Source organism: Anabrus simplex, chromosome 7 (genome assembly GCF_040414725.1).
Source record: "Anabrus simplex isolate iqAnaSimp1 chromosome 7, ASM4041472v1, whole genome shotgun sequence".
NCBI classification, from domain to species: Eukaryota; Metazoa; Arthropoda; class Insecta; order Orthoptera; family Tettigoniidae; genus Anabrus; species Anabrus simplex.
Window position 1 is genome coordinate 263,836,042 of NC_090271.1, and position 20,388 is coordinate 263,856,429.

At 37.7% G+C, this 20,388-nt stretch overlaps 1 protein-coding gene across 1 annotated transcript in view; it reads left to right on the forward strand.

Annotated features, from left to right (window-relative positions):
- Positions 1–20,388, forward strand: part of Fsn (F-box synaptic protein) — a 125,236-nt gene that overhangs the window by 80,055 nt on the left and 24,793 nt on the right. The window contains exon 2 of the mRNA XM_067150919.2: positions 19,788–19,878. Within this exon, the coding sequence (XP_067007020.1) occupies positions 19,788–19,878 (91 nt within the window). The remainder of the gene's footprint in view (positions 1–19,787; positions 19,879–20,388) is intronic.

The window sequence follows — 20,388 nt, forward strand, 5'->3', positions numbered from 1 at the left end:
ACGGAGATCTGACTGAGAGATTTATTCCAGAATCTAATTTATGATTGAGTAAAGCCATGGGGTCTTGGGTAAATTAAACAGCAGTTGTTTCCTGTTACCTTCAACCGATCCTCAATGCCCGTCTGTTCAGCTTCCTGCTAGACTTGGGTACCCAGCCTCCCATTGGGTTGCTCGGGTTAACAGTCTTACTACATGTATGTACGAATTGGAGAATTGAAGTAGGAGGGGGTTATAAGAACTCGTGGCGAGTTCTTATACATATTTGCTTCACACCTCCATTTAGCCAGCGTCTCAAGTTGGTAGCAGAGTCTCCCCCTAGGTCACTTTCTCAGGCTCATGGACAAAAATAAATCTAAAATAAGTAACATTGTATTCACAGTATTAAGTGTATCCCCACAGTAACTCACACAGAAAGAGTTTTCAGTGTTGTTAGGAAAAAACAGACAGAATTCAGGCCTACATTAAGTACATCTATGCTGGAATTGCTTATGGTTTAGAAGATGAAAATGTCATCACAGAAGGAAGTATACTTCAAGAAAACCTACACTGAAAAGCAGCTGCTGGGAGTGAAACACGCTACAAAGAATTTTTTACCACAGAACGAACAGGTAATGTACAAATTTTGTGTAATATGATGTATTTTAGAATAGATTGCTGTCAGGAGGAGCAAAATAGGTATCATTATTGACAAGGTAGGAGCATGCTCTGGATTTGACTCGAAAAATGTTTGAATGGTGGAGGGGATACCCGTTAATGGTGGCATTACTGATAACTCACGTCAAAGGAAAGTAGCCTATTTCGGTCACAACTTCAGAAATGATAAATACAGCCAGATAGAGCTGATCAGACAATCTAGAAAAAAAAGTGGATATGAGTGGAGAAAATTATTCTGGATGCGGAACAACTGATAGTTGTTCAACATCTACAATACGGCAAATGTGACATAAGAAACACAAAATAGGAAAACATGATCCATGATGGTTGCCAGCTTTCTGTAAGGAGATATGTCTGAAGAAGAATAAGAAGAAAATTTTGGTAATGGAGACTTCAAGCATCAAAAAGCTTTACATCCTTTACCAAGAGTGTTAACAAACAATCTCATTCTACATATTCAAAACTAGGCTACTGTATGTTGATCTATATCTGGTATATAAATTATCAAAAGCAGCTATGCTAAGATAAAGACTATTTAATTGATCTAATTCAGTCTAGGATGACCCAATCAGTATAGCTTCCATGGCTCAGGTGACAGCACGCCGGCCTCACACCGCTGGGTTCCGTGGTTCAAATCCCGATCACTCCATGTGAGATTTGTGCTGGACAAAGCGGAGGCAGGACAGTTTTTTTCCTCTGGGTACTCTGGTTTTCCATGTCGTCATTCATTCCAGCAACTCTCTCCAATATCATTTCATCTGGATTGTATTAGAACCATGAAATTACTTGAGATTAGTACCATCACACGGGGAACACCATGGGTCGCCTTTCGTTGCAAGTAGTACCACTACGTTAGGTACACAGTAGGTTTGTAATTAGTAGCAACAGAGAGTGGTTCACTGTAAGTTTCCAGTACCCGTGGTCAGTACCATTGTGAGAAACAGCACTGGTCTGGGCGTTGCCTGTGATTAGTACCACTATATGAGCGACACCGTGGGTCTGTGTAGCCTGTGGTTAGTACCCAATATATTTAGGAACACCTCGGGATTACCGGGGCCCGTGATTAGTACACCTAGGTGAGGAACACCATGGGTTTGCGTTGCCTATGAGTGGCGCCTTTATGTGAGAAACACCACAGGTCTGTGTTACCTATGTGACATACAATACTTGTGAGTAGTACCATAAAGTGTGCAACACCATGAGTCTATGCTACTTTTGATTAGTACTGCAGCATGACAAATACCACAGTTCGACTTTACTAGCAATAAGTACCATTATGAGGGACCGTAGACCTGGATTTTGGACCCCTTTAGACAACAAGCATCCTTGATTCAGCAGGGTTGTGCTTTACAAGCAGTCCCTTGGTCAGTAATACTATTGTTTATGATAGTTTCTGGGTCGGGTCCACTGATTGTTGTAAATTCATATCCATCCATTCATTATCGTATTATTTATTCTGGTCAGTGGATGATTCTGAACTTTTAACTTGTCGTTACATTTTGTATCATTAGGCACCGATGACCTCGATGTTAGGCCCCTTTAAACATCTGTCAGTCATTAATCATTGTCCCAGAGGAGTGCGACAGGCTTCGGCAACTGGCACAATTCATATCCTCACTGCTAGATGGCGACTTCATTCATTCCAACCCTGACCCTGTCAAATGTCTGGAAACAGGCTGTGGATTTTCATGACCCAATCAGTCCATGTACACATACGTAGGTGGTTTGAAAAGTTCTCGGAATGTACTAGAATTAAGTATCTTACCTCGGTAGAACTGCTTTTATTTTTCAACATAGTCTCCCTGTAGGCTAATGCATTTGGTCCAGTGATGTTCCAGTGCCTTGATGCCATCTCGAAAATGAGATTCCTCCAGACCTGCAAAATACCTCTCCAATTCGGCTGTCAGTTCTTCCCTTGTAGAAAATCTCCGTCGACCGAGGAAAATTTTGAGCTTGGGGAATATATGAAAGTCTGATGGTGCCAAATCAGGTGAATAAGGTGGATGTGGCAACAATTCGAACCCCAGTTCATGAAGTTTTGCCGTGGCAATAACACTTGTGTGCGGCGAGCGTTGTCCTGATGAACGATGACCTTTTTCCTTGCCAAACTAGGCCTTGTTTCGCGTATCCTTTCCTGTAGTTGGTCTAGAAGGTTTGCATAGTATTGCCCCGTAATTGTTTGGCCAGTAGGAAGATAATCTATCAGCAGAATGCCTTTTGCATCCCAGAAAAGTGAGGCCATGACCTTTCCGGCCGAACGCACTGCCTTTGCTTTCTTTGGTTGTGGTGAATCAGCATGTTTCCACTGCTTTGACTGCTGTTTTGTTTCTGGGGTATAGTAGTGGACCCAAGTTTCATCTGTAGTCACAAACCGGCGCAAAAAATCTTGTTGGTTGCACTGAAAACGGACCCGACTTTGTTCGGTCATTTCCAATCTTGTGCGTTTATTGTCCAATGTCAAGAGCCGCGGCACCCATCTTGCGGATAATTTTTTTCATACCCAATTCTTCGGTTAAAATATACCCGTTCAGAAGACATCCGTACAGCTTCAGCAATCTCCCGCCCTTTCAGGCGACGATCCTCCATGACCCTTTTATGCACTTTTGCGATAAATTCTGGGGTCGTTACACTTTTTGGCCGTCCACTACATGGATCATCGTCCAAGCTCTCCCAACCAAATTTAAACTCGCTGGTCCACTTGGCAACAGTTGAAAATGAAGGAGCAGAGTCTCCCAGTGTGTTCTGAAATTCGGGATGAATTTCCTTTGCTTTCATACCTTGCTTTACAAAGTATTTAATCACTGCTCGAATCTCAGTTTTTTCCATTGTCACAAATCACTACGTGGGAACAACAACAAAGAGTTTTCACTACCACACTCCTGCAGCTAGAGCACTGACGCGCCACGTGTTCACTCACAAAGGATGTGTAATTATTGCGCGGGAACCTCGTTGCTCTAGCACTGACATCTAGCGGTGATTCCGAGAACTTTTCAAACCGTCCTCGTACACACAATTATACTTCACAATGAATAACAATATTTCACTTATTGCTGGTATTTATCTGAAACAGACTGTCCCTCCGTAATCTTGATTAACAGGTCTCACTTTTCACCTTGCTTTGCACGCACTAGTCACTCCAGCCAGCAGTTCCCTGTAGCTAGGTTTGAATACACGTGTCTGTCACAGCACATGGCTGCTGTTCACTTGGCTCAACTGCAGAAAAGATGAGTAACTTGCTCAATCAACTCATGTGACTGCTGCGCACACTGAAGTACTTAACATACGTCACTTGCCAGGACAACTACTAAATGATGACAACAACTCTCAACTTCACCTCTATTCCAACATCATTTCAACAGTCCACCACAACATTCTCCCAACACTCACTCTCATTCATGGCGAGTCTGCTTTTGTATCCCTGTTGATGATGTACTAGAATCTTCGGTGTGTTCTAGTTCAGGAACATTCTAGTTTCATCTTCCAGAAAATCCATGGAGACACCGGACAAAAAGCCAAATACAAGCAGAGGGCGTCGTATGCCTTCAGACCTGCCAGGAGCTTCCTGCCCTGACTTGCTCATCCCTTCCAGGCTGGCAGTCACATGAGCATGTGATAGTACCTTTTTACTTACAAATTAATTAACAAAGACCCTTAAAAATGTAATAAAACAGGGAAAAATTAGGAACTTACTTATTTTTCTTTGTGAGAGAAATTCATCAGTAATTACCCATCACTGGATTCTTAAAACTGCTGTTCCCTTGTAGCAATATCTTGATGCTCATCAGTTATCACTTATAATCGCCCAGTTTCAATCAATCACTACTGATCTGCATTTAGAGCAGTCGCCCAGGTGGCAGATTCCCTATCTGTTGTTTTCCTAGCCTTTTCTTAAATGATCGCAAAGAAATTGCAAATTTATTGAACATCTCCCTTGGTAAGTTATTCCAGTCCCTAACTCCCCTTCCTATAAACAAATATTTTCCCCAATTTGTCCTCTTGAATTCTAACTCTATCTTCATATTGTGATCTTTCCTACTTTTAAAGACACCACTCAAACTTATTCGTTTACTAATGTCATTCCACGCCATCTCTCCACTGACAGCTCGGAACATACCACTTATGATACAAATTCTTATAATTTTGTTAAATACTACCTATTCAATACATTAAAAACGTAATAAAAAACTTACATATTTATTAAGTTGTTGATATGGTACATGTTTCGCTCCTTTTTCGTGAGCATCATCAGCCAATTATCATTTACTTAAGGTTATATAAGATCATGAATCTATTCTATTGGATTAAATTATGCTTGTAAACCTGATTGGCAAATCTTATAATAATTTACAAGTCACATAACAATAAAATTATGTCTTTAAGTTAAAACATATTTGTCTAAAATCTATCTAACATTTTATTGACGAAACTCATCTGGTGAACATCCTTTAAAATTATTTTTAAAAATCCTTTCGAGATCTAGCTTATTGTATTGATTCAATGTTGCTTGGCTTGTATGATTGTCGTTGAAACTTCGTTAACTATATTAACAATTTTCTACAGTTGATAATTGCGTATGTTATGAACATTTAACTTGTTCTCGATGTTGCTGGAGTAACATTTGTACAAAATATATTGGCATTAATTTTATGTTGTCAATATGAGAATTCAGGTAAACGAAAGATAGCAAATATTGTTCTAGATTTTATTAATCTTAAGATATGTACTGTAAAACAGGCAACTCCCTTGAGTTATAATACTGACCAGGAAAACTAGTAGAAAGAGCCAGCTGTACTTCAAGCTGGCTCAGTCAACTAGAAAAAGAAACTCAGGGTAGTAAGGAATTTCAAGTTACCCAATTGCAACAGTCAAGTTTTAGGGAGGAAGGGGGTCTGAGATTGCTCTTGGTAAACTGTCAAAGTGTAGTAAATAAACAATTAAAATTCGGTACATTGATGGAATCTTATGAGACTGATGTGGTGATAGGAGTGGAATCGTGGTTGAAAGAAGGGGTGGGTAATAGAGAAGTATTTCCAGAAGGGTACACAGTCTATCGTAGAGACCGAGGAGATAAAAAGGGAGGGGGGGGTGTTTATTCTGGTGAAGGAAACTTACTGTTCACATGAATGGTTTACCGATGAAAGGGATGAAATATTAGGGATAAAATTAGTTTGTGATAATATGAAGGAGGTGGGAATTATAGGAACATACAGGCCTGGAAGAGAGGAAAGAGACATGGAAATCTTTGAAAAAATAATAGATTATACTTGTAAAAACAATAATAATGATATGGTAATAATTGGGGGAGATCTAAATTTGCCTGAAGTTGAATGGAAAGGAGCTGCAAGTGAAGCCCATGAACAGAAACTGGCAAATAAGTTAATTTGGGAGGGAGGATTTACACAAGTAGTACAAGAACCGACTCGTCTCAATAACTTACTAGATGTATTCTTGGTTAAACCATGGGAAATTGTTGATAAAACTGAGGTAATTGAAGGAATAGGAGACCATAAGGCTGTAATAATGGATGTAGGACTCGTACCAAAAAGGCTTAATAAGAGGGTTACACAAGACAAGAAATTGTACAGAAAAACTAAAGTTGATGAATTTGGGACTTACCTTAAATCACAATTCAATTGTTGGATAAGTGAAGGGAGTAACGTGGACACACTTTGGACTAAATTTAAAGGAATTATTTGGGAAGGAGAGAAGAGATTTGTACCTGTTAAGAAGGGTAAAATGACCTCAGACCCTGTTTATTATACAAAGGAAATAAGAAAATTAAAAAGAAAATGTAGAATAGTAAACAGGAAAATCAAAGAGGGTAGGGAGAGTAGAGAAACTAGAAAACAGCTAATGAGGGAACTGAATAGAGTGAAAAAGGAAGCAAAAGAGAATTATATGAATGGCATACTTCAAGAGGGTAATGACCACAAAGGGAAATGGAAAAAGCTGTATTCATATATCAGGAATCAAAAAGGAAAAGGAATCCAAATTCCTACAATGGTGGGAGAAGGGGGTGAACACTATTTAACAGATACTGAGAAAGCAAACCTATTTAGTAGGGAATTTAGAGATTCAGTAGATGATTGTCAAGAGTTGGAAACCGAAACAGAAGATAGAGAGGGAGAGAGACAGAGGGAAACAAGAAGCTTCTCATTCACAAATGAAGATATTTTCAGAGAAATCAAACTGCTTCAGCAAGGAAAAGCAGCAGGAAGTGATCAGATTACTGGGGAGGTATTAAAGACAATGGGGTGGTACATAGTGCCTTATTTAAAATTTCTCTTTGACTATGTCATAAATAATAGTGTAATACCAAAGGAATGGAAGGAATCTATAATAATACCAATTTATAAAGGAAAGGCTGATAAAAGGAAACCAGAGAACTACAGACCAATCAGCCTGACCAGTATAGTTTGTAAAATACTGGAGAGTTTAATATCGAAGTACATCAGAGGGATATGTGATGATAAAAATTGGTTCATGAGGAGCCAGTATGGATTTAGAAAGAAATTTTCTTGTGAGGCACAACTGGTGGGATTTCAGCAGGACATATCAGATCAGTTGGATTCAGGAGGTCAGTTAGATTGCATAGCCATAGATCTTTCCAAAGCCTTTGATAGAGTGGAACATGGAATATTATTAAAGAAATTGGAGGGAATAGGATTGGACGTAAGGGTTACACATTGGATAAAAGCATTTCTAAATTCAAGGGTTCAGAAAGTCAAAGTAGGAAATAATGTATCTCAGGAAGAGAAAGTTTGGAAGGGAATTGCACAGGGTAGTATAATCGGTCCATTACTTTTCTTAATATACGCAAATGATTTAGGGAACAATATAACATCAAAAATAAGATTGTATGCAGATGACATAATTGTTTATAGGGAAATAAACAACATTGAGGATTGTTCAGAATTACAAAGGGACCTTGAAAGTATCCAACAATGGGTTGAAGAAAATAATATGAAGGTTAATGGAGGCAAATCAACTGTTACAACTTTTACAAACAGGAGCTTTAAAACTGAATTTGAATATACTTTGGATGAGGTAGTTATCCCAAAAGATGGCAAGTGCAAATACTTAGGTGTGAGATTTGAAAGTAATTTGCACTGGAAGGGTCATATTGATGACATTGTTGGGAAAGCATACAGATCATTACATGTCATAATGAGGCTACTTAAAGGATGCAACAAAGAATTAAAAGAAAAAAGTTACTTGAGTATGGTTCGTCCATTATTGGAATATGCAAACAGTGTTTGGGATCCTCACCAAGAATACCTAATAAAAGAAATAGATAGTGTGCAGAGGAAAGCAGCAAGATTTGTAACAGGGGATTTCAGGAGAAAGAGTAGTGTATCAGAAATGTTAAAGGAACTTAGGTGTGAAACTTTAAGTAAGAGAAGGGAGAAAACTAGACTTATAGGATTATATAGAGCCTATACAAGAGAAGAAGCATGGGGAGATATCCGTGAGAGGCTTCAGTTGGAAAATAATTATATTGGCAGGACTGACCACAAATATAAAATTAGAAGGAATTTTAGCAGAAGCGATTGGGGTAAATTTTCATTCATTGGGAAGGGTGTGAAGGAGTGGAACAGTTTACCAGGGGTAGTGTTTGATCCTTTTCCAAAATCTGTACAGATATTCAAGAAGAGAATAAACAGCAACAGAGAAAATAAATGAAGTGTTAGAGGGCATTCGACCAGTGCAGGTTATTGTAAATAAAAAAAAAGTGTGTGAATAAATTAATTCCATCCCCTGGTCTAAGGAGTTTGGACAGCCAAAGTAGGGGACTGCCTGCAGGGGTGAAGTACAGTGGGGACTTCGAGGGCCCTGGGACCGCTACGGTAGCGGTAAAGGCCCTTCAGGAACTCTGAAAAGTGGTGGCAAAAGGGGCTCTGTTTAAGACGCAGCAGGTCGTTATGCTACTTAGGATCCAGAACGGGTAAAAAAAAAAAAAAAAGTAAATAAATAAATGCAATGTAAATATTAATGTTATACCAGTTGTATAGTATCATTTGAAGTCATTCCACTTACTGTATATCAGTTGACTATATTTGTAAGTAGTACAGGAGATATTATAAGTAGAATTTTGTAAACAATATAAATTTATTAAGGATGAGCTGTGTGTTTAATAGAAAACATTGTTAGCGTAAATTGTATAATATTGTGTTATAGGAAAAATTTTCTTCTCTTGTTAATTTAATATTTAGTGCTTGACAATAATGTATTTTAGTGTACCATTTGCCACCGAGGTAGACACCTCATTTGCAAATAAAGAGATTTTGATTTGATTTTGATTTGATATTGTTCATGAACAAACTTGTTGGTGAATAAACACTTTCTAATATGAGGTAGAATTTGAATGGTTCTCGTATGTTCTAAATTTTAAGAAGAGTAGAAAAAGGAAAAGAAATGACGGAATTGGAAAACATATACGTTCCTTTAGATCGGCAATACAACAAAAATAAAAACCTAAATGACGAAATTGAAATAAAGAACCCCATCTTAGTACAATTACCGGAATTAATGCAAATGCTTAAATCTGATATAAATAAATTCTATAAACATTTCAATCCGACAAAAGTTAATGACTTAATGACGCAAACAAACTCAACTCATCCCCTTGCTTCTCCTAGGCAGTCCCCTCCACAATCGCAGCTATCAATGCACCGCCTACCTTCACTTTCCCTTCCCACTCTCCGCCAAAACGTAAACTCATCCACACTCACTCATATAATACAAGGAGTGCAAACAGAACAACAAGTAGTTCTCAAGAGGCTAGGAGTAACACTAGACAATTATGCAGTAGAAAGAAAAGTAAGTGACAATTCTTTCTATAAGAAGTTTGTACAGAATTATAATCAAAACCATAAACATATATTTTTTATCTTTCATTACAGATATACCAACAACCCAAGGTTTTTTAAAATAATTTTAAAGGATGTTCACCAGATGAGTTTCATCAATAAAATGTTAGATAGATTTTAGACAAATATGTTTTAACTTAAAGACATAATTTTATTGTTATGTAACTTGTAAAATATTCTAAGATTTGTCAATCAGGTTTACAAGCATAATTTAATCCAATAGAATAGATTCATGATCTTATATAACCTTAAGTAAATGATAATTGGCTGATGATGCTCACGAAAAAGGAGCGAAACACGTACCATATCAACAACTTAATAAATATGTAAGTTTTTATTACGTTTTTATTGTATTGAATAGGTGGTATTTAACAAAATTATAAGAATTTGTATAACATGTAGATCTTCAATACGGACAAAAAAATGAAATTTATAACCTGCAACATACCACTTAATCGAACAGTTCATCTCCTTTCTCCCAAGTCTTCCCAGCCCAAATTTCGCAACATTTTTGTAACGCTACTCTTTTGTTGGAAATCACCCAGAACAAATTGAGCTGCTTTTCTCTGGATTTTTTCCAGTTCTTAAATCTAGTAATCCTGGTGAGAATCCCATACACTGGAACCATACTCTAGTTGGGGTCTTACCAGATACTTATATGCCTTCTCCTTTACATCCTTACTACAATCCCTAAATATCCTCATAACCATGTGCAGAGATCTGTACCCTTTATTAACAATAATATTTATGTGATTACCCCAATGAAGATCTTTTCTTATATTAACACCTAGATACTTACAGTGATCTCCAAAAGGAACTTTCACCCCATCAATGCAGTAATTAAAACTGAGAGGACTTTTCCTATTTGTGAAACTCACAACCTGACTTTTAACGCCGTTTATCATCATACCATTGCCCGCCGTTCATCTCGCAACACTATCGAGGTCACCCTGCAGCCGCACACAATCGTGTAACTTATTTATTACTCTGTACAGAATAACATCATCTGCAAAGAGCCTTATCTCAGATTCCACTTCTTTACACATATCATTGATATATATAAGAAAACATAAAGGTCCAATAATACTGCCTTGAGGAATTCCCCTCTTGATTATTACTGGGTCAGATAAAGCTTCACCTACTCTAATTCTCTGAGTTCTGTTTTCTAGAAATATAGCCACCCATTCAGTCACCCTTTTGTCAAGTCCAATAGCACTCATTTTTGCCAGTAGTTTCCCATGATCTACCCTATCAAAAGCCTTAGATAGGTCAATCGCAATACAGTCCATTTGACCTCCTGAATCCAGGATATCTTCTATATCTTGCTGGAATCCTACAAGTTGAGCTTCAGTGGAATAATCTTTCCTCAACCCCAACTGCCTTCTGTCAAACCAGTTATTAATTTTGCAAACATGTCTAATATAATCAGAAAGAATGCTTTCCCAAAGCTTACATGCAATGCATGTCAAACTGACTGGCCTGTAATTTTCAGCTTTATGTCTATCACCATTTCCTTTATATGCAGGGGCTACTATAGCAACTCTCCATTCCTTTGGTATAGCTCCTTCAACCAACCAATAATCAAATAAGTATTTCAGATATGGTACTATATCCCAACCCATTGCCTTTAGTATATCCCCAGAAATCTTATCAATTCCAGCTGCTTTTCTAGTTTTCAACTTTTGTATCTTACTGTAAATGTCATTGTTATCATCTTTAGTATTACTCGCCTCCCCTATCTGGACATTATCCTTGTAACCAACAATCTTTACATACTGCTGACTGAATACTTCTGCCTTTTGAAGATCCTCACATACACACTCCCCTTGTTCATTAATGATTCCTCAAATGTCCTTTTTGGAACCTGTTTCTGCCTTAAAGTACCTATACATACCCTTCCATTTTTCATTAAAATTTGTATGACCACCAATTATGCTTGCCATCATGTTATCCTTAGCGGACTTCTTGCTAGATTCAATTTCCTAGTAAGTTCCTTCAATTTCTTCTTACTTCCATAGCCATTTCTAACTCTATTTCTTTCCAGTCTGCACTTTCTTCTTAGTCTCTTTACTTCTCTGTTATAATATAGTAAATCTTTACCATTCCTTACCACCTTAAAATGTACAATCCTATTTTCACATTCCTGAAGAATTGCTTTAAACCCATCACAGAGTCTGTTTACATTTTTATTTACCGTTTTCCACTGATCATAGTTACTTTTTAAAAACTTCCTCATGCCTATTTTAACAGCCATATGGTACTGCCTAATAGTCTTAATTTTAATGCCTTCCTCTCTTTCACATTTATTTTTAACTACGACAAAAACAGCTTCGTGATCACTAATACCATCCATCACTTCAATTTCTCTATAGAGCTCGTCTGGTTTTACCAGCACCACATCCAAAATATTCTTCCCTCTAGTTGGTTCCATCACTTTCTGAATATTAACTTATTTGCCATTTGTTGTTCATGCTTCCTGTCATTCACATTACCTTCCCAATTGACATTTGGTAAACTGAGATCACCTGCTTTCCATATTGTTTCCAACATAGCTGATTATCTTATCAAATAATTCTGAATCAGCGTCAGCGCTACGTTTTTCCTGTCTGTATACTCCAAAGACATAAAGTTGCCCAGTGCCTCTATTGTCTGAGCTACTCAGGCCAGCAGTAAAGGGAAACATTGTGACTTCATTGGAACCATGGAAAGTATCTCTCCCAGCAGAATGTGTGTCAGCATGTTCTACCATTTGTCAAAACCTGCTGTATACATGTTGATATGATTCTGTAAATCGACAAAACAACAAAACAAATTCCATGGGCAGAAGTTAGTAGAAAATATGAATGTACAAGTGGCAAGAACATGAAAAGGAAGATAAGAAATTTTATGATTTTGTGGATATGGTAGTAAGAATCAAAGAGGGGATTTTGTAATGTGTTGGCAGAGTAGATAAATAGAGACAAGAACTGGTAGCATTTACTTCTAAAACTTACTATCTAACTCCGAATCTTACACACAGGCACACCAGGACCACAACTTACACTGCACAGTATACAACAGTCTCACAGTTCACGCTCTCACTGTTCGGTTGCACTGTTACACACTCAGTTTTTCTCAACTGACACACTCTCACTCACTTCACAGTTATAATTGCCGTCGCTATACAGTGAAACAGTTCACAGCCCACACACAACAGTCATCCAGTCCCGTTCGACATACATTGTCTGCACTTCCCTGTTGACTTCGTCCACTGTCCCATGCCGATATCCAGTGATCTCTCTCATGCTGCAGCAGAACACAATGTTCACTCATGGCAGCTGGCCCAAGAGACACAACTCCATGACAACAGACAGGCAGAACGAACACTCAATTCCATGGATTTCCTCCTCAAACTAAGGCTGTCACACTCATACTGACTGCACTTGCTTACCAGCAGAGCTCAACTGAACTACTCAGACAAGTCTCGCATTCCTTATATAGCCAGGCTGGTCCTTCAAGGTATTTCAGACTGTAGATACCCGTGGAAATCTGTGGAGATGGAAGGCTCTGTTCCTCTCTTGCAATGTCAAGTGAGGCCTGTGCTGGGATCACATAGCCATGTTGATGTTGGCTTACCAGTGCACGCTACACTCAACTCTGACTTGTTGCAATGGAAGCGAATGGGCGGGCCTTACAGGTGACTTCACTCACTGTGGGGTCAGATTGGATCGCTGTCCCTCCGATCTTGCTGTATAAAATGTTAAACATACCACAATATACAATGCAAGCCTCAGTCGAGATGCCAGTTATTCCCTGTAGTGTTTCTGATTGAGCAGGTGATTCAATAGCTGCATAACTTATATAGCTCGCTCAGTGATGTCATGGTCTCGGCTAATCTGCAATAAGCTTCAGCATACAGAATGATTGATTCTAATACACTAGTAATTGGTCGCTTTAGTGCATTTTGTGGCTTTTGAATCAAGTATTGAATACCATATTTTCATGTGCCATAGATTTTTAAAACATGAATCTGCTGGAAGAGTGAGAAAATAATTCTGCAAACAATTTCCTGGAGTGTGAATGCCAGTGTGTTATGGGATGAAAAAAAGTTGTGAAGAAATTCAAAACTGTGGATTCATTGATAACAAAAGGCAAAGTTAAACAGCCGGTCTTAATAGACAAAAATATTCAGGATATTTGTGAAAGACTTGAGTGCTTTCCTCCTCAGTCTTTAAGGAAACTGACTCAGCAAAGTTAGGTTTCATATTTTTCTGCATGGTTGGCAACAAGAAAACTGAAATCGAAGCCTTACAAAGTCACAGAAGTGCAAAGTTTGAGCCCAAGAAATCCAGCCACAAGAAAATATTATTACAGTATTATTGGTTTCTTCATTCCTTCAACAATGGTGAATTAAATCCTGAATGAGTGCTGCTTTCTGATGGCGCATGGTTTTCGTTGCATGAATGTTACATTGTCAATTATTCTAGAAATGTCCTTGTAAATATACGTTACCTGTTTAATCCCCATTCTGACGCTGGTTATTGTGCGTTATCAGGGCCCTTGAAACTAAAACGAGAGTAGTGTGTTTTTACTATTGACTAAGTCCAATTACATTTGAGTTTTCTACTTAAAATAGTTCGTACTCACATGATCACACAGCCTCCTGGTATGTTGAACTGCTCTCCAATTTGACTTCTCGCAGCGCGGCATTGGAGCAGCTCACTTCACAACTTCCTGCACATTGTGTAGTCAAGACCGTCTTATTCATTATTCACTGATGCACTCCTGAATGACTCTCAACTAACTCAAGACTTTTTTTTTTTTCTCTCCTGCAGAAGATTCTTGAGAAATTACCTCACAAGAATTATACAATTTACACTTTAGAGCTAGTACAATAAAATGTACAATTTTGGCCTTATTTGGTCTTCTTCAGTCTTCAACAAATTACAGTGATAAAACCAATTCATATGTCATTAATATTAAAACAAAACATTAAAAGGAGCTTTTATAAAAAGTTGTATTGAAATTCTTGTCGTCCTGTTTTTGAATAGTTCCATTAAAACCTTAACAAAAAGCCACTTAGAAGAAAACATGAAAAGCACTCATTCCTAAAAATTTCCCTTATATATGTTGTTTTGACGAGTATAATTATGTAATCATATTATAAAAAGTCTGTTCAATCAGAGAGTTGCCCATAGTATAGGTGCTTGAAAAACCATTTTATTGACAAATACAGAAATGATGGTTAAAATCCCATGTCGTACACAGAACAGAAGTTTGATTGTTAAAATAGTGTGTTGCTACAATTAAAAATCTTCAAATAATGAGAAAGAGAATTACATATATTAGGCTGCAATATATTCTTATTATAAATAATGAAATGGGAAAAGAGAAGATTATAAAAGGTAACAAATGTGACTTATTCCATGTGGCATGTTGAAACTGAAAGCAAAGATGTAAACAACTCTGCATTGCAACAAGAATGAACAGAAGCTGGTCAGCTGTTAGCTTCAGAATGGGGAGGGAGGAGAGATAAGGGAATTGTTGGAGGGGAAATCTTATTACAAGCTTTGTGAATAAGGGGGTGAGTTTTCACTTTTTATTTTTATCAAGAATAAAATATTAATGCCTCAAAAAAAAAAATATTCACTCATATTTCCTGTGTCTACCTTTCCAATGTTGTCTACTTAGACCATCTTCTAAGGAGCTTCCCTATCATGTGCCTCAGTGTTCTGTTGAAGCTATTGTTTTACTTGCTGTTGGCCCTACAGGCATTGTGTCTCACCAGCCCCTCACACTTTTACACTTCATTTTCACAACATATTCTATCACCTCTGATGTAATGTTCAAGAAACCTCTAGGGGTTTCCTGCACAGGTCCTCTGGGTGGGGGCAGTAGAATACATCTACAGTATCCCCTGCCGCTTGAGGTGACTAAAAGAGAGACCAGGGGCTCCCAGTTTGAGAACTTGGGTTCCAACCACCTCCCATTGCTAAGTTTGGCATTGCTTCCACTTACATCAGGCTATTCTCTTTCCTCTTCTCTATCTGACATCCCTTTGTCTACTCTTATCCCTTTCCTACCCCAATGGTTTTGTTTTATTTTACTTTTTATTATAGAGGATGGGATTGGATTTACGAGGTCTGGGGAGTCTTTCATTTTCATGTCCTTTATGGCCCTTTCCTTTCTTTTGCCATTACCTTCATTCTTCGAAGTGTTGGACCTCTTCCATCTTCCTCCTGATTGGTGTTAAAAGATGATAGTCTCCCAATTGTACTTCCTGTTAAAACAGTAATCTCCACCACCACCAGCACTTTCCAGGATAGAGAGCTCTGTGGGCACTATTTAATATTATGTTGGGTTGTCGGCCTTGTGAAGCTGTAGCTACATTCCGCAGTACTTAACTTTCCACACTCCTCAACTTGGTCAGCACATCTGCTATGGTTAGTTCAGATCCAGTTCATTGTCATAGATCCAGTTCCTATTGTTTGTTTCTGACAGAAAGGACAATGGAGGTTCAATCAATCAGTCAATACTGATCTGCATTTAGGGCAGCCGCCCAGGTGGCAGATTCCCTATCTGTTGCTTTCCTAGCCTTTTCCTAAATGATTTCAAAGAAATTGGAAATTTATTGAACATCTCCCTTGGTAAGTTATTCCAATCCCTAACTCCCCTTCCTATAAATGAATATTTGCCCCAGTTTGTCCTCTTGAATTCCAACTTTATCTTCATATTGTGATCTTTCCTACTTTTATAAACGCCATTCAAACCTATTCGTCTACTAATGTCATTCCACGCCATCTCTCCGCTGACAGCTCGGAACATACCACTTAGTCGAGCAGCTCTTCTTCTTTCTCTCAATTCTTCCCAACCCAAAATTTGCAACATTTTTGTAACGCTACTCTTTTGTCGGAAATCACCCAGAACAAATCGAGCTGCTTTTCTTTGGATTTTTTCCAGTTCTTGAATCAGGTAATCCTGGTGAGGGTCCCATACACTGGAACCATACTCTAGTTGGGGTCTTACCAGAGACTTATATGCACTCTCCTTTACATCCTTACTACAACCCCTAAACACCCTCATAACCATGTGCAGATATCTGTACCCTTTATATACAATCCCATTTATGTGATTACCCCAATGAAGATCTTTCCTTATATTAACACCTAGATACTTACAATGATCCCCAAAAGGAACTTTCACCCCATCAACGCAGTAATTAAAACTGAGAGGACTTTTCCTATTTGTGAAACTCACAACCTGACTTTTAGCCCCGTTTATCAACATACCATTGCCTGCTGTCCATCTCACAACATTTTCGAGGTCACGTTGCAGTTGCTCACAAACTTGTAACTTATTTATCACTCTATAGAGAATAACATCATCCGCAAAAAGCCTTACCTCCGATTCCACTCCTTTACTCATATCATTTATATATATAAGAAAACATAAAGGTCCGATAACACTGCCCTGAGGAACTCCCCTCTCAACTATTGCAGGGTCAGACAAAGCTTCACCTACTCTAACTGTCTGAGATCTATTTTCTAGAAATATAGCAACCCATTCACTCTTTTGTCTAGTCCAATTGCACTCATTTTTGCCAGTAGTCTCCCATGATCCACCCTATCAAATGCTTTAGACATGTCAATCGCGATACAGTCCATTTGACCTCCAGAATCCAGGATATCTGCTATATCTTGCTGGAATCCTACAAGTTGAGCTTCAGTGGATTAAGCTTTCCTAAAACCGAATTGCCTTCTATCGAACCAGTTATTAATTTCACAAACATGTCTAATATAATCAGAAAGACTGCCTTCCCAAAGCTTACATACAATGCATGTCAAACTTACTGGCCTGTAATTTTCAGCTTTATGTCTATCACCCTTTCCTTTATACACAGGGGCTGCCATAGCAACTCTCCATTCATCTGGTATAGCTCCTTCGACCAAACAATAATCAAATAAGTACTTCAGATATGGAACTATATTCCAACCCATTGTCTTTAGTATATCCCCAGAAATCTGATCAATTCCAGCCGCTTTTCTAGTTTTCAACTTTTGTATCTTATTGTAAATGTCATTGTTATCATATGTAAATTTTATTACTTCTTTGGCCTTAGTCTCTTCCTCTATCTCGACATTATCCTTGTAACCAACAATCTTTACATACTGCTGACTGAATACTTCTGCCTTTTGAAGATCCTCACATACACACTTCCCTTGTTCATTAATTATTCCTGGAATGTCCTTCTTGGAACCTGTTTCTGCCTTAAAATACCTATACATACCCTTCCATTTTTCACTAAAATTTTTATGACTGCCAATTATGCTTGCCATCATGTTATCCTTAGCTGCCTTCTTTGCTTGCTGTGTGGAGTGAAGAATGTTCGGAGGCTATTGATTTCAGTACCATTGGTGTTCTGGAATATGTTGAACTCCATAAATGCATGCATATATTGATCCTTTATAGTACATAGGTTTGGTGAAATACTGTTACATCATTTTTTTCAGACCTGATGACTGTTGAAATTATTTTCTACCAGGGTGCTTGCTGTGTGGAGTGAAGAATGTTCGGAGGCTAATGATTTCAGTACCATTGGTGTTCTGGAATATGTTGAACTCCATAAATGCATGCATATATTGATCCTTTATAGTACATAGAAGACTTCTCTTGACATATATATTTTTTTAAACAATATTTTCTGCATTTAACATGTTGCTAATAAGTTGTGCTTTGTTTAGTTTTCATCTTTCCTGTATGTCATTGTCTTAACAATGGCCTTCAATGCTGACATCACAGTAGCAAATTTATACATGTAAATTTTTGTATGTCTTCTGTTGAATGTACAGGATGTTTCACTTATAACTGAATACTTACATGAAATATAAAATGAGTTGAAACATAAACATACTAGTTCTTTATTTCATACGAAAGCTATCAACTTGGAAATAACTAGCGGGGCAGTGCCACATTTATGTACCATCTGTCTAAATATTATTAGAGCAATAGCCTGTTTGTAAGACAGTGTAAAAGTAGGTAAAAAATATGCTGTATTGTTCATTATACTTCTGTGCAAGTTTACTATTTTCTTCAAGCAATGTTGGTGAGAGTTCCTGAAAAAAATTGATGGATATCCCACACCCCATAGAACCACCATTTTATACTTTGCTAAGAAACTGGAGGGAATATGATGTTTGAAGTAATTTGTATATGAGTGAAGAGACAATGAAAGTGGAGGGCTCTACATAAGATATAAAGTACCAGTTATCAGCATCCTTGTAAAAATCTTCAAATGAGAGACTAGACAACCATATTCAACCTGCTAATGGCATCTAACAGAGAAGGATTCAGCTGAATCAAATCTTGGCTGTCCACAATTTACAGTCTCCCAACATTGCAAAGTAACTGGTATAATGCCAATAGTTTGTCCAATATGTTGCCAAAATCCCCACCCTGTTGAACATAATATGATTTTCTGGCTAAGAATAGTTCTACTTATCCTTATATCCTTGTGGGTGCGAGCCAGTGATCATTCTAATGCCATCTACGAAGAGTAATTACATGCTGTAAAAATTGGTATCTGGTGTGCTGAGACATATTGCTGCAGTATTTTTTTTTGGGCCAACCAATACTTGGAAATCTGCGAGTTTGCAAACCAGATAGTTACACCCCGTGCAGTGATGCAGGGCGGGATTATTTCCAAAGACCTGTGGCTGTTAAATCTCACCACCTGAGACTCTCTATATTTCTTTCTTGAGGGACTTGCACAAAACAAGACCAACATCAATTAAGGAAGTGAATGGCAACCTCTAGCATGATATTGCTATGCTACAGTGCACGTTCATCTAGTTGGAACATCAGTGAATATGTACCTAGACATCAGCAGTGGACACAGCCAACATTTTCTACAAGCCATTCTCGTTTATCATGGGTTACAGTATATTTTACAATGCTTTTATTCAATTGTGGCTTTGCAGTCTGGAGTTAAGTCAATCACCCTGTATAAAACTAAATCTCTGTTAAACTGGTTAATAGACTGGGGCACGGAATAACCTATGTCATTCATCTGAAAAGCTTCTTGAAGTTGTAAATAGTAGCCCATTAAATGAGCATTGCTTCAGTTCAATTTGTTTAATAGTTTAAGAAATGTGCAAACTTACATGATCACCATCGCTCTCATATTTGCTTCTTGTGAGTAAATTAGCTTGACACCTTGCATGAAAAGTGAGATAATTTACAGATATAAATATCTAGATTAATTTACAGAAATGCAATTCTTTATAGGTTGGTGAAAGGATAAGGGTGATATTGGATTGTGATGATAATACGTTATCATTTGAAAAGAACTACGAGTTCCTTGGTGTGGCATTCAGAGGTAAGATGTGTTTTGATGTGTAAACTTAACTTTAATTCTTTCATTAGCTAGAATTTTTAGTACATGCTTCTCTTGCAATATTTTTTGTAAGTATTTTCCTTGAATATTGATTCATTATATGCACGTTTCTTCATTGTATAATGCTAAATCACCAAATCAGTATTGATGTTCTGATAGTGATATCCATTGCATTCCATAATTATTCTGTAGCATTCAAACGTTTAGATGGATGTAGCATAATGTTAACCTTTAACTGACCAACAAGTTGTTCAGTTATTAGAATCACCCTTTCTTTGTCTTGTATAGCAGTATGAGCCAAACAACAGTCAATCAATCAATCAATCAATACTGATCTGCATTTAGGGCAGCCGCCCAGGTGGCAGATTCCCTATCTGTTGCTTTCCTAGCCTTTTCCTAAATGATTTCAAAGAAATTGGAAATTTATTGAACATCTCCCTTGGTAAGTTATTCCAATCCCTAACTCCCCTTCCTATAAATGAATATTTGCCC